The sequence below is a fragment of the Martes martes genome (assembly GCF_963455335.1).
Source record: "Martes martes genome assembly, chromosome: 3".
In the NCBI taxonomy this organism is placed as follows: Eukaryota; Metazoa; Chordata; class Mammalia; order Carnivora; family Mustelidae; genus Martes; species Martes martes.
The window spans coordinates 58,997,587-59,012,897 of NC_137890.1; the positions used below are offsets into that span (position 1 = coordinate 58,997,587).

General features: G+C 33.4%; 1 protein-coding gene across 1 annotated transcript in view; it reads left to right on the top strand.

The window, feature by feature from the left end:
* FNDC3A (fibronectin type III domain containing 3A) overlaps positions 1-15,311 on the top strand; it is a 170,332-nt gene that overhangs the window by 104,644 nt on the left and 50,377 nt on the right. The window contains exons 6-8 of the mRNA XM_080797998.1: positions 1,726-1,995; positions 2,874-2,932; positions 11,668-11,825. Of these exons, the coding sequence (XP_080654124.1) occupies positions 1,726-1,995; positions 2,874-2,932; positions 11,668-11,825 (487 nt within the window). The remainder of the gene's footprint in view (positions 1-1,725; positions 1,996-2,873; positions 2,933-11,667; positions 11,826-15,311) is intronic.

Genomic DNA, 15,311 nt, shown 5'->3' on the forward strand with positions numbered 1-15,311 from the left:
GAATGGCTGAAAATATTACATTATAGGGATACAAATTTGTTTATCCATGTATTAATTGATGGACATTTGAATTGTTTCTACTTTTTATCCATTATGAAAAATGAATTATGATGCTTTGACAGTTGTATACAAGTTTTTATGTAGACATGTTTTCACTTCTCCTGTGAGATTCCTAAAAGTAGAATTACTGGCTTGTATAGTAATTCTATGTTTAACTTATTGAAAAGGCATAAAAACCGTTTTCCCTAGTGACTGAACCATTTTACATTCCTACAAGCAATGTGTGAGGGTTCTAAATTCTCCATATCCTTGCTAAAACTTGTTACTGTCTTTTGATTCTAACCATTCTGGTGAATGTGAACTTGTGTCTCATTGTGGTTTTGATTTGCTTATTTCTCATTACTGATGTTGAACATCTTTTCATTAGCTTTATTAGCTATTTGTGTATTTTCTTTGGAGAGATGTCTATTCAGATCCTGCACCCATTTTTTTTAGTTGGGTTATTTGCCTTTTTATTGTTAAGTTGTAAGAGTTTTGATAAAATACGGATTCAAGTCCCTTAGCAGATATATGATATACAGATATTTTCTCTTACATTGTCTTTTTACTTTCTCAAAGGTATCCTTTAATGCAGAAAAGAAAAATTTTGGTGAAATCTGATTTTTCTTGGATAGCTTATGCTTTTGGTCCTAAGAAACTATTACCTAAACCAAAGCAATATAAATTGACACCTATGTTTCCTTCTATGAACTTAATAGTCTTACCTCCTACATTTAGGTCTTCGATTTATCTTAATTTTTGTATATGGTTTGAGGTAGGTGTCCAGACTCATTCTTCTATATGTAGATACTCAAATTCCTGTGTTTTTTATTCTAGTAGTATTGTACATATCCTTCTAGTACTATTTCAAAAATACTGTATTAATTTTCTTAAAACACTGATAAGTTAAAACTTTATTGAGATTTTTGAGCCTTTTTAAAAAATATTTTTCTCATTACAGATTTTAAATTTAAAATAAAAATAAACTCTGGGACAGGTAACGGTATTTGTGAAGTGTATTGATTTTATTATAGTGCTGTGTGACTTTTATTAGAATAAATAACATTCTTCTAAATCACAACCTTGAGTTTTTGATATCCAGAGATGCAGTGTTTTGTACCTAGATTCTGTTCTAAGTAAACAATCCTACTTATTTCTTTTTATTAACTCCTATAACTATTTTTCAGTGATGATTCAGTTTGGTTTTTTGTGGGCTTTTTTGTTTTGTTTTGTTTTGTTTTGTTGAGTCATAAGAGAATTTAGGCAGGTAGTGGTTTTCTGTTTACCTCCTTTATTGTTTGAAGTTGAAAGAGATGCTAAAAGTGATGATTACAAAAGAGTAAAAGAAAAAGAACTGTGCACAGTTCATTTCAGTTCTTAACTCAATTATGATTATCATAACTTAATGATGTTGTAATCAGCTGCTTCTGTGGAGGTTAAGAGTTAATTGGAAAAAGATGAAGAAAAATGTCTCTGTAAATGTATTTGATATATATAATTATAATCAAAAAACTTGGTTCTGTCAGTAGATGGAGAACCAGAAATAGCTTTGTTTTGCAGAATTATTCTTTGAAATACTTTATAATAGTTTTTATGCAATATAATAGATTTATTTCCTATTCCTTTCTTATGTCATAAATGTATTTGGAGTAAATAATGTTTTAAAATGTTTTTATTTCTTCCTAGATGCTCACTCTACACATGGAAGGTCCAACTTTAGAGATGAAAGATCTAGTAAAACATATGAACGTTTGCAGAAAAAATTAAAGGATCGCCAAGGAACACAGAAAGATAAAATGAGCAGTCCACCATCTTCACCCCAGAAATGCCCTTCTCCCATAAATGAACATAACGGCCTCACAAAAGGGCAGAATGCTAGCAGTGTAAACGCAGGATCAGCAAAGAATAAGTCAGGAAAAGGGAAAGGTGGTGCACAAATTGATACAGAAGTAGAAGGTAACTATTTAAAATACTCATCTATTCCTGTTGGTACTTTTCATCATTAATTAATCAACTAAAAGTATATTCTTTCAATTATTTCATCATGCTCCAGATAAACTGTTTTTAACAACCCTTCCTAAATGTGAGAAGTTTTAGAACCTAAATTGTTACTAGGGTACTTCTTTTTACAATTTGGGAAAGTTCAATTAGTAATTTCATCTAAATGGCAAATTTTACTACCTAAGAGAAATTCGTTGAAAGAAAAACCCTGGTAAAGTTCATCCAGATTCATTTTCCTCTTTTTCTGGTCCCTTTGACATGGCTCTGCTGGTTTTTATCAAAACTCTTTATTTCTACTAACTTCTTTATTTATAAAGTCCCTGAGAGCAACTCATTATGTCATTCACTAATTGATCTATATACGCTATAGGAATGAGTATTCTTCATTACTTTCTTCAGAAGTCCTTTTTTCTTAAAATCCCCTTATTTTCCCTGGACCTTTCCCCTAACCTGTGACTTCTACCATATGAACTCTGAGCACTACTTCCTTTTCTTTATAATTTCCATTTCCCACCAATACATTTTAATGCTTTAATAGCCTCATGGTTATTACATTAACATTTATATTAAAGATTTTATTTTTATTGACAGAATTTGAGGTTCAGATATATATAGTGGCATTATAATTAGGGATCACAGTTAAAATGGAAATAGAAACTGAAGCAGAAGAATCTTGAAGAACTACAAACTGCTGAATATGAACTAAAGCAAAAATTAGGAAATAAAAATCTCAGATTACCAACATAGTTTCAGAAGACATATTGCAGAAAGAGAGGGATGATTGTATTTAAGTTCATTTTTTAAATAATCTTTTTTTTCTTTCTTTTTTTTAGAAAAAGACGAAGAAACTAAAGCTTTTGAAGCACTTCTTTCCAACATTGTCAAGCCAGTGGTAAGTATTGCATGTATTTTCTTGACATGTATTTTCTTGACATTTATATTAAGTATTATTCACATAGGATTTTGGTGTATTCTAGTTCAGTCCTTGCTTAAAACTTAATTATATCAGGGACACCTGACTGGCTCAGTTGGAAGAACACATGACTCTTGATCTTGTCGTCTTAAGTTTAAGCCCCACATGAGTGTAGGGATTACTTAAATAAAAAAAATAAAGAAAAGATAAACTGTAAAAATGTGATATCGATAATGGATCAATGTAGATTTGACATAAGAAAGAATTGTTAGTGAAACAAAATATTCAATCAGTTCATTTTTTAAACTAGGATTTAATATATGCTGAATGACATTGAAAATCATTGGAACAAACAAAGATGTAATAAGTCGTGTGGGTACAACTGATTATCAGTTTTTAAAAAATCCATCTATACGATTTCCATAAAAAATATATTCAGTTAACTCCAGATGCAAAAAGAGTTACTATAGAAGAGGTTTGTATTTCCCAGCCCTTTGTAAGTGTACATGTAATAGAAGAAATAAAATCAGCAAAAGGCAGGCAGCAAACCTGGCTATATAAAATTTTCTGCTTATTTTTTAAATAACCTAAATAAAGGCTAAGATCTTAATAGGAAAAATACTTGCATCAGATTTGACAAAAGATTAATTTTAAGAACTCATACAAATTGAACTTTTTTAAACCCATTAAGACCCCAAAGTGTTGTTTTTTTTTTTAAAGATTTTATTTATTTATTTGAGAGAGAATGAATGAGAGAGAGCATGAGAGAGGAGAAGGTCAGAGGGAGAAGCAGACTCCCAAGGAGCTGGGAGCCCGACGCAGGACTCGATCCTGGAAGTCTGGGATCATGACCTGAGCTGAAGGCAGTCGCTCAACCAACTGAGCCACCCAGGCACCCCCCAAAGTGTTTTTTACTAGTAATCAAAATTAAACTTCTCTGAAACCGTGAGGTCCCATTTCTTAATAAAAAGCTACACAAACAAAATGGTTTTTGCAGCACTAAATATTAATAAAAATAAAGAATTCATAAATTGGGATATTTTTATGGACAGAATATTTTAATCATTTAAAAATATGATTTTTGAAGACCAAAAACATTCAAAGATGCTATTGTAAGGAACAGTGCTAGTGATCAAATTATTTAGATACCATGATTACAGTCTTATAAAGGAAAGATTTTAGAAAAAGGAAAAAAACTAGAAGGAAAAACCAAAATGTCGCAGTTACTCAGATTAGTCATTTTTCTTTCTCTGCTTTAGGAGCTATAACTTCACTCCATTTTAAAAGTAAGCTAATAGATGTGCCAGGGATTAAGATTAAAATTTTATTAGTTATGTGTGAACTCCTTTATGGCGAAATATATAAGTAATACACAAATATAGGGAGTAGAAATAAAGTCCTGTTACCCACGCCTCTGATTTAGTCATACCTAACAGTTTGGGTTTCCAATTTCACTTTATTTGTATGTGTTCGTCCATCGGAATATATTTTTTCTATTGTCTTTTTATGAAAAAGGGATTGTACTGTACCCTTTTGTTCTGTGGCAGGCTTTTTTCATTGTGCTTTGCCTTAGCAATCTATGTCATCACATTATTCTTTCAGGAGCTACATAGTTGCTCATTCAGTCAGTCACAGTATTGCCATAATGACAACCAATCAAAATACTTATTGAGATCCTATTATATATCAATAAATAAAAAGCAAATATAAAACCAAATCAGATGTGATAGTAAAAAGAGCTTTTACAGATATAGGGTAATGTGATGCATTACTGAGGAGAGGGGAATTACATTAAATACAGCAATCAGGAAAACCTTCTCTGAGCCTCTGAAGAGTTAGAAAAGTTGAAAAAGTTGGAAGGAATGGAAGAGGGAAAGCAGGAATAATCCTGGCAAGTTTGCCAGATAGACCCAATAGACTATGTTTATTGGAACATAGTGCAGTGGAGGAGGGAGAAGTATGAGATACAGTGGAAGCAGATGACAGGGCTTTCTTGGGCAGGATAAGCCCATTTATTAAACATTGATAAAAATATTTCTTGATTTACAAAACAAAACCTTCTCTATCTCTTCTCTGCAAAAAAAAAAAAAAAACATGGTAAAATATCTTGTACTAAGTTACAAAAAAAAAATATTTTTGTATGGAAACAGATTAGAAAAGTTGTTGTTACTCTCTTACTACCCTCTCCACAAAAGCTTATTTTTTAATTTTATACCATGTTAGGAAATTGAAATAAGCCAGTCATTTACGTAATAAGTCTATCTAATAAGTACTTATCTAATAAGTATTATGGTCCTACTTTTTCAGACTACCCTAAATAGTTTTGGATGCTCTAGTTTTCTTTCATTCTAATCTGAGGTCTCTGAAAAAATTAAGCTTATACATGTAAATTAATGTAAACCTACACAGAATTATTTCATAACAATAGCTAATACAAGTTTACTTAGTGTCAGACTCTGTTCAGGGTACTTTGAAAACATATGCATTACTTAATTTCTAGAACAACCTTTTGTGTACTCTTTTCCCTATCTTACAGATGAGTAAACTGAAACAAGAGCAGGTTTGCTAAGAAATTCAGTCAATAGCTTTCCAAAATCTATGTCTATCCAAGTGTATATCACTAGATTAATAAAAAGAATTTTCAAGCCTTAATAGAATTGGTATTTGAATGAAATAATAGTTAATACTAGCAGCATTTACTTGTTACAGTCTATAATATCAAAAGCATTATTTTTCAGGCCATAAATCTTAAAACAGTTCTTTTAAATAATTTCTTGCCCAGTATTATGAGGAAGACGTAATTTTGTAAAATAAGTCCTGTGTCATAGAAAAAAGTCATGTTGTTGGTTTTGTTTTGCTTTTTTTTGTTCATTTTGGGGGTTTTTTGGGTTTTTTTTTAATATTCCTTTTTTTTTTTATTTCTTTTCAGCGTAACAGTATTCATTGTTTTTTCACCACACCTAGTGCTCCATGCAATCCGTGCCCTCCCTAATACCCACCACCTGGTTCCCCCAACCTCCCACCCCCTGCCCCTTCAAAACCCTCACATTGTTTTTCAGAGTCCATAGTCTCTCATGGTTTACCTCCCCTTCCAATTTCCCTCAACTCCCTTCTCCTCTCCATCTACCTTTGTCCTCCATATTATTTGTTATGCTCCACAAATAAGTGAAACCATATGATACTTGTTCATTTTGTTTTTATCTTTACTAAATTACTTGTGAACTGTGAAGTATAGGTTAGGGGGGTGTGTGCACAAGCGCGTACTTGTGTGTGTGTATATCTGTGTGTGTGTGTGTGTGTGTGTGTGTGTGTAGTTGTTTTTGCATGCTCTTGTTCATTTAGAGCACCAAACTAAATGTATCACTTACTCCATAAATATTTGACCACTAATAAAATGCCACATGCTGTGCCAAAAGCTGGAAATAGATAGGCATGGCCCCTGCTTTCAGAACTTTGGTTAGTAGATTAAGTCATGCAATAAATGTAAGATTATATCTGTGGAGTGCCAGAACAGAGATATAGTGCTATAAGAATATATAATAATAGGGGAACTAGGCCTTGACAGGATGTTAAAAGAAATTTCACTAAGGAAGGATGATGAACTGAAATTTATTTTTTATAAGATTATTTATTTATTTATTTATTTGAGAGAGAGAGAAAGTAAACAAGGGAACACAAGCAGGGAGAGTGGGATAGGGAGAAGCAGGCTTTCTGCAGAGCAGGGAGCGTGATGTGGGGCTCTGTCCCAGGACCCTGGCATCATGACCTGAGCCAAAGGCAGACACTTAGCGACTAAGCCACCCAGGTGCCCCAGTGAACTGAAATTCAAAGAAAAAGTAGTGGTTGGGCATTGTGAACTATGAGGGTTAGTGTAGGGACAGTATTGCAGAGACCAACATTTGAAAAGTACTGAACATAACACATTTGAGGAACCAAAAAAAAAAAAAAAAGGCAAATTTTATTTCTGAAGTAAGCATACAAATACTCATTTCAGATGATTTCCAAAATGTATTTTCTACCCTCATTATTCACCACTTTCTTTAGAACCGCATCTCCTAAGGCATCCTAAAGAATGTCCCAAGTTCAGGGTCGCCTGGATGGTTCAGTTGGTAGAGCATGCAACTCAATCTTGGGGTCATGAGCTCAAGCCCACAGTCATTGGCCATAGGGCTTACTTTAAAAAAAAAAAAAAATGGGGAAGAAAAGAATATCCAAATTTGTATGTTTTGCTAACAACTAGAACTTTATATAGAAAATCAGTTTCTTAATCTTTTCTAAATTATTTTCTCCATTGTTTCTCGAAACAAAAAAGGAATTGAATTAAATAGATCCCTTTTGTTTTCTGTTTCCTTTTAATATATCCATCAGTTATCACATACCTCTCCCAAGTTTTCCTGATCACAATATCAATATCATCTTACATTTCCTCTTTATCTTTAATGCCAAACTGAAATCCAAGCTTTATCAGTTCTTTTACTTTGAATTCCTAGGATCCACTCTTCCCCAGCTTCCCACATACACACAGAGGTACTACATCTTTACACAGGAATTCCACTGTAGCTTTATTGAAGTCCACCTCCCTTTTCTTTATAACCCTTTAATAATCCTTTGACACTGGCACTAGATAACGGCATTTTTACGCATTGTTCAGAGTGCATTTTTCTCCTTGGCTTCCCTGCACTGTTTGACACTGTCCCTCACTTACTATCTTAAAACCATTACCCTTGTCTTCAAGACTTGACTGTCTTCCTCTTTCCTCTTAATGGCCTTTGTGTTTCTCTTTTCCCCTTAATCTGTGGTTCCCATGGGAGTGAAATTACTAGAGTGCTTTTCAAAATACACACTCATACATGTTCTTTGGACACCAGCTTACAAGTATAAACTTAGGAAAACAAATTATTCATTCCTATAATAATTACCCATTTCTTTTCTACCAAATTATATCCCAAACCAAATCCTTTAAAATTTTATTTAAAGTTCACTTCTCATGAAGCTTTCCACAGCAACCCCAGTGTAATTACTCCTTTTTTGTGCCTTAACATTTATGTGCAAGTAATAAAATACCATTTTAATAGACTGAGTTGGGATCAAGACTTTTTCTGTAAAAGCAGATTCCTAGAAAAGTTGAAATTAGCAGTGTGTCTGAATTTTTTTAAGTATATTTTCTAAATTCAACAATATATCCTGAAAGTCTGTTTAGTTAAATGTTAGAAGTATAGATTAGTTAAAAATTTTGCTGATAGTATTCTATCAATGTTAATTTCTTAGTTTTCACAAAATTACATTATTATGTAAGATACTAATAGAGGAAGCTGGGCAACAGGTATACAAGCACTCTGTATACTTACTATCTTCCCAACTTTTCTGTAAATTTAGATTTATTCCAGAATGAAAGCCTTTTTAAAAATATTATATTTGATTAGTTATGGTAAATAAATCATCTCACTCAGCCACTCACTTTTATAGGTGAGACCTGGGACCCTAAAGTTTTGAGAGTTCAGTATCATCAAGCAAATTAGTGGCAAGTCTTTTGCCTTCCTCCTTAAGTTCCTCTCTACGACCTATACTTTTAAGTCAACTTCAAAAAGTAGATGCCAGTTTATGCTTTTGGCTGACCTACCTTCAGAGTATTGTTCACTTACTTATTCTCACAGTTTAATAGTTAGGATAATCTCATAAAATCAGATTCCAAGTACAGTATACTTGAAAGTACATACAAATTCAGTGTACTTGAAAGGTTGTACATATATGTATGTTAACAGTAGGTTTCTTTAAAAAAAAAAAAAAAAGCTACAGTAACCTGTAGTTACAGGTTAATAGCCAGATGGACATGGTTAAAACAAGGAATCATTTTAAGCACATTGTAAATGAAACATAGTACTAAGACATTTTTAAGGTAGTATGACAGTAAGTAAAATATATTTCTGTATTTTAACAGAAGCAGAATATATACAGTAATAGCCTTCTAAATTTATTCAGGCTTTAAGCACTTTGAGAAGGGGAAAATGTCATGCTTGTGTAGAGACTGCTTATACTGCCTAATTGAGATAGGGGTGGTCCTCATCCTAGTGGTTATTGGTTTTATGTTTAGAAACACTGGGATAGTCATTAAATATATATATTTTTTAAGATTTTATTTATTTGACAGAGAGAGAGACACAGCGAGAGAGGGAACACAAGCAGGGGCAGTGGGAGACAGTCTGCTCTGCTGAGCAGAGCCCGATGGGGGGCTCGTTCCCAGGACCCTGGGTTGATGACCTGAGCTGAAGGCAGACGCTTAATGACTGAGTCACCCAGGCACCCCTAAATATAGATAATTTTAAAGCAAGCTTTTACATTAGAGTCTAGGTGTCATCTGATAACTTTTCTTACCAATCTTTAGTTTAATCCTTAGGCTTTTTTCCCTCTTTATTACATTTTTATTATAAAAGAATACATATGCATAAATTATTTCAGTAATCCAGAATGTACAAAATACTACTAAGACCTTCTGTTTTTTTCTCACAACTCTACCTGTATCCCACCACGCATATGCACAAAATCCCCGAAGGTGAGAATTAGTACATTTGTACAGTATATTTCCAGATACTTGTGTGCATTTTTAAAATTTTTTTAACACAACTGAGATCATAGCATACATACTGCTTTGTAGCTTCCCTTTTCCCCCCATTACATAGCATCAGTATATTAAAGACATGTTTAAATGTCAGCACATAAATATTTTCCTCATTCTTTTTTGAACATCTGCATAGTAATGTGTTAAGAAACTGTACTCATACTTCCAATTTCTTGCCATTAGTAACAGTGCTGCAGTAAATATTCTTAAGTACATGTATTTATATGTATTTATATATGTACGTTCATAGGATATTTCCCTGAAAAAAGTTTATGGAATGGAATTATTGAACTATAAGCACATTGTAAATTTTTATAATGGTTCCTAAGTAGCTCTACACAGGGATCCTACCAGTATATACTCTTAACTGCATTTAAGAGAGTGCTCGTTTCTCCAAACCGTTAACACAGTGGCTATTACTAGCTCTTTAATCTTCCTAATGTGTTAGTTGAAAGGTGGTACCTTGTTTTAGTTTACATTTATTTAATTATGAGTATAGTTACTCAAAAATAAACTCAAAATGCATTAAAGACCTAAACTTGAAACCTAAAAACATAAAACTCCTAGAAGAAAACATGGGCAGAAATTTCTTTGACATCGGCTGTAGAACGTTTTTCTGCATCTGTCTTCTTAGGCGAGGGCAGCAAAAGCGAAATTAAAATGTTGAGACTACACCAATATGCGATATCTGAAAATTTACACCTCTCAGAATGGCTAAAATCAAAAAGACAGGAAATAACAAGCATTGGCAGGGATGTGGAGAAAAGGGAACCCTTATATACTTTTGGTGGGAATACAGATTGGTGTAGCCATTGTGGAAAACCATATGGAGGTTCCTCAAAAAAATCAACAGAACTACCATATCATCCAGTAATTCCATTACTGGGCATTTATCCAAAGAAAACAAAAACACTAATTCAAAAATATATATTCACTCATATGTTACATCATTATTTATAATAGTTAAGATATGGAAGCAGTCCAAGTAGCCATCCATAGATGAATGACTAAAGATGTGGTATGTATATTACCGTATATACAGTGGAATATTACTCAGTCATAAAAAATGAAATGTCACCATTTTCAACAACATGGATGGACCTAGATGGTATAATACTAAGTGAAATAAGTCAGAGAAAGACAGATATCATATGATTTCACTCATATGTGCAATTTAAGAAACAAAACCGATGAGCAAAGAAGTAAAGAGACCAAATAACAGACTCTGAAATACAGAGAACAAACTGGTGGTTGCCAGGGGGGATGTGAGTTTGGGGATGGTAAAGTAAATAAAGAGGATTAAGAATACACTTAACACTTAAAGGAGCACCTGGGTGGCTCTCGATTTGAGCATGAACCCTGCTTAAGATTCTTTCCCTCTCCCTCTGGCCCTCCCTCTCTGCTCTCTCTCTCTTTGTCCCTCTCTCCCTCCCTCCCTCTCCCTCTCTAAAAAAATAAATAAATAATAATAATAATAATACACATCATGATGAGCACTTAGAAATGTGTCAGATTGTTGAGTTACTATATTGCACATCTGAAAGGAATATAACACTGTATGTTGATTATACTTCAACCCATTTCTCTAAACCCTTACCTTAACACAATGGAGATGTTACTAGCTTTTTAATCTTCTAATCTGTTGGATGAAAAGTGATACCTTGTTTTAGTGTACCATTTATTTTTACGAATGCATTGACATATCATTTCTTATATTTATATTTCTTTGGTCAGTCCATGACCTTTGCTCATTTTTCTCTGTTCTTTTTCTTATTGTAAGACACTTTCTACATTGAGGAAATGAACCTTTTCAATACATTACAAGTGGACTTTTTTCTATTCTTTTTTAACTGTACATGGTGTTTACACTAATAGTTTTGAATGGCCCATAATGGTCTTTAAATTTTTATGGAACCCATCTGCCCTTTTATAACAGATTATATCTCATCTACAAATGGACAGGTTTCTATTTGTGGGCCATTTTATGTAAGTAGATACAGATATATTTTATTTAATCTTGAAACCTTATTAAATTTTCACTGTTCATTATTCACATTACAGTTGTTTCAAAGAGCTTTTAAATATTGTGTTTTTGCAGGCCTCAGACATCCAGGCAAGGACAGTAGTACTTACCTGGTCACCTCCTTCCAATTTCATTAATGGTGAAACAGATGAGACTACTGTACCAGAGCTCTATAGTTATGAAATTCTGGTCTCAAGTACTGGAAAAGATGGGAAATACAAAAGTGTTTATGCGTAAGTACTTGTTATGTTTTACTCCTCCCATTATGTAAGTTAGTGATTTATCATAAAGAGTTTAATACTAATTTTGTTCTGTTTTTCCCTCTCAGTGCTTTTATTTTGAATCTATAAATTGACAAGTGATACTGATTTCAATGTATATAGTCCAAATACCAGCTGATAAACGTCTGTCTCCTAGCGCTTGAAATAATTGCTTTCATTGGCTACATTCAGCGTTAGTATTTTTCAGTAGGCTCCCTAGTAGATATTTCACTATTCACATATTCCTGAGACATTAATATAAATTGCTGTATGTAGAAGCCCAGAATGGAAATGGGGAACCGTTAGATTGTGAACTCATGAAATATAATGCTCCTCTAAAGAGTTGGATTTAATTGTTAATATGTCAAGCTAATACCCTATTGTAAAATGAATTTAGTACCATTGTTCCTCATTTGTATGTTGGTATATTAATAATCATATTTTGAAAACCTGTCATAGTTCTCTTTCCTTGGCTGAAAAGTGTTTATAATACACCGAAAGCCTTAGAAAGAGTCAGTGGCTAAAACTGTGACATTTATGAGTGACAGTTGTAAAATAAATAATTTTTTGTCCTTATTCATATAGAAGTTGCTTATCTAATGAAAAAGTAAAGAGTAAAGTTGATTACTAATAATAATTTAAACACTGGGAATATTATAAAGGAAGTGATTAGTAATTTGAATGATCATAATTAACATAGAACACTGGACACATCAACCTTCTTGATATCTTTTCAAAAAATAGCTAATATAAGGAAGAAAGGAAAGTGAAACTGCTCCAGTATTTACTATCTAGTTACATAAGGTTAGAAAAATATCCTGTCTCCTCCTCTCTATTGACATTTCCTTGTATTTATTCTATTCATATATCTTAAAAGAGACAAAGCTACCTACAGGGTAAATAGGGGATAAAGGATCATCAACAGAAGGTTTCTTTCTGTGGTAATGGCCGTTTCTAGTTAGATGGCTGCTTGCTAGGAGGAAGCATTTACCTCCGTTTGCAGCCTGATTAGAGAGACAAGAGGGATATTAGTCACCTTCTTTACACCAATTAAGGTCTCTCTCTGAGGATGCTACTACAGCTGCCCAATTCTTTCCTCAGTGGGACCCGTTTTCTTATATTTATTGGTTTTGATTTGAGAAATCAAATCAAAAGGTCCATAAAGTGGAGAGGAAAGAAACTTGGCTAAAGGAAAAGGAACAGAGAACAGTGGTTTTTAAAAAAAGAAGTAGAAAATGGGCTGGTTTTTTTGGCCACATATATAAGTAATAGTTGTAACAAATGATTATTTTAAGAAAATGTGCTATTATATTTAAAAATGTGAAAATGTAATAGTACCCATTAGTGAAATGCTTTACTTCAAAATACTCACTTTTTAAATGATATGCTCATTAAACACTAATATTTTACATAAGATTCTACTTTATAGTCTAACAAAATGCAGAAGTGACACACTCCTTGTAAAAACTTGGTGCTTTTGATTTCAGTGATACACAGGTTATTTAGCATTTTAATTTTGAAAGATGAATTTTTAAATAACTGAAACTGGTTTCATTTCTTTAATAAGCTAAATACCTTCCCTGACTATACACACACACACACACACACACACACACACACAAGTCTGGCTTATACCATTGATTTGCTTAGGACACCTTTTGTTTTGGGTTTTTTTGGTGTTTGTTTTTTTTTTTAATTTTGTGATTCATCACTTATATGCAGCACCCAGTGCTAGACATAAAAGCTCACCTCCTTAATACTGATCATCCATTTAGCCCATCCCTGCACTTCCCTCCGTCAACCCTGTTTGTTCTCCATCCTTAAAAGTCTCTTAGAATACTGCTTCCCTCTCTTTCCCTTTTTGCCTTCCCAAATGTTCATCTGTTTTGTTTCTTAAATTCTACATATGAGTGAAATCATACGATATTTATCTTTCTCTGATTTATTTCACTTAGCATAATATACTCTAGTTCCATCCACGTCATTGCAAATGGTAAGGTTTCTTTTTGATGGCTGAGTAATATGCCTGTATGTGTATGTATGTGTGTGTGTCTGTCTGTCTAACATCTTCTTTATCCATCCATCAGTATATGGACATCTGGGCTCTTTCCATAATTTGGCTGTAGTTGATACTGCTGCCATAAACATTGGGATGCATGTACCCCTTTGAATCAGTATTTTTGTATCCTTTGGATAAATATATCCTAAGGATAAAAATATATCCTAAGGAAAAAAATATATCCTAAGGATAAAAATATCTTTGTTGTGCAATGGCTGGGTCATAGGGTTAGTTCTATTTTAACTTTTTGAGAAACCTCCGTAGGGTTCTCCAGAGTGGCTGCACCAGTTTGCATTCCCACCAACAGTATAAGAGGGTTTCCCTTTCTCCACATCTTCACCGACATCTGTTGTTTCCTGTGTTGTTAATTTTAGCCATTCTGACAGGTGTGTGATAGTATTTCATTGTGGTTATGATTTGTTTCCCTGATGATGAGTAATGTTAAGCATCTTTTCATGTGTCCATTAGCCATCTAGATGTCTTCTTTGGAAAAGTATATATTCACATCTGCCCATTTCTTAACTGGATTATTTGTTTTGGGGATGTTGAGTTTGATAAGCTCTTGATAGATTGTGGATAATAATCCTTTATCAAATATGTCATTTGTAAATATCTTCTCCCATTCCATAGGCTACCTTTTCGTTCTGTTGATTGTTTCCTTCACTGTGCAAGAGCTTTTTATCTTGAAGTCCCAGTAGTTCATGCTTGCTTTTATTTCCCTTGCCTTCAGTGACATGTCTAGTAAGAAATTGCTGTGGCTGAGGTCAGAGGTTGCTGCCTGTTTTCTCCTCTATTCCTATCTCATGTTTAGGTCTTTCATCCATTTCTAATTTTGTGTGTGGCATAAGAAAGTGATCCCGTTTCATTCTTATGCATGTGGCTGTCCAGTTTTCCCAACACCATTTGTTGACGAGATTATCTTTTTTCCATTGGATATTCTTTCCTGCTTTATCAAAGATGAGTTGAGCATATAGTTGTGGGTCCATTTCTGGGTTTTCTCTTCTGTTCCATTGATCTATGTGCCTGTTTTTCTATTAGTACCGTACTATCTTAATGACAACAGCTTTGTAGTAGAGCTTCAAGTCCAGAATCGTGATGCTTCCAGCTTTGCTTTTCTTTTTCAGGATTGCTTTAGCTATTTGATGTCTTTTGTGCTTCCATACAAATTTTAGGGTTGGTTGTTCTAGTTCTGTGAAAAATGCTGGAGGTACTTTGATAGGAATTGCATTAAATGTATAGATTGCTTTGGGCAGTATAGACATTTTAACAATGTTTGTTCTTCCAGTCTATGAGTGTGGAATGTTTTTCCATTTCTTTGCATCCCTGTCAATTTCTTTCAAAGTTTTCAGAGTACAGCTCTTTTACCTCTTTGGTTAAGTTTATTCCTAGGTATCATACAG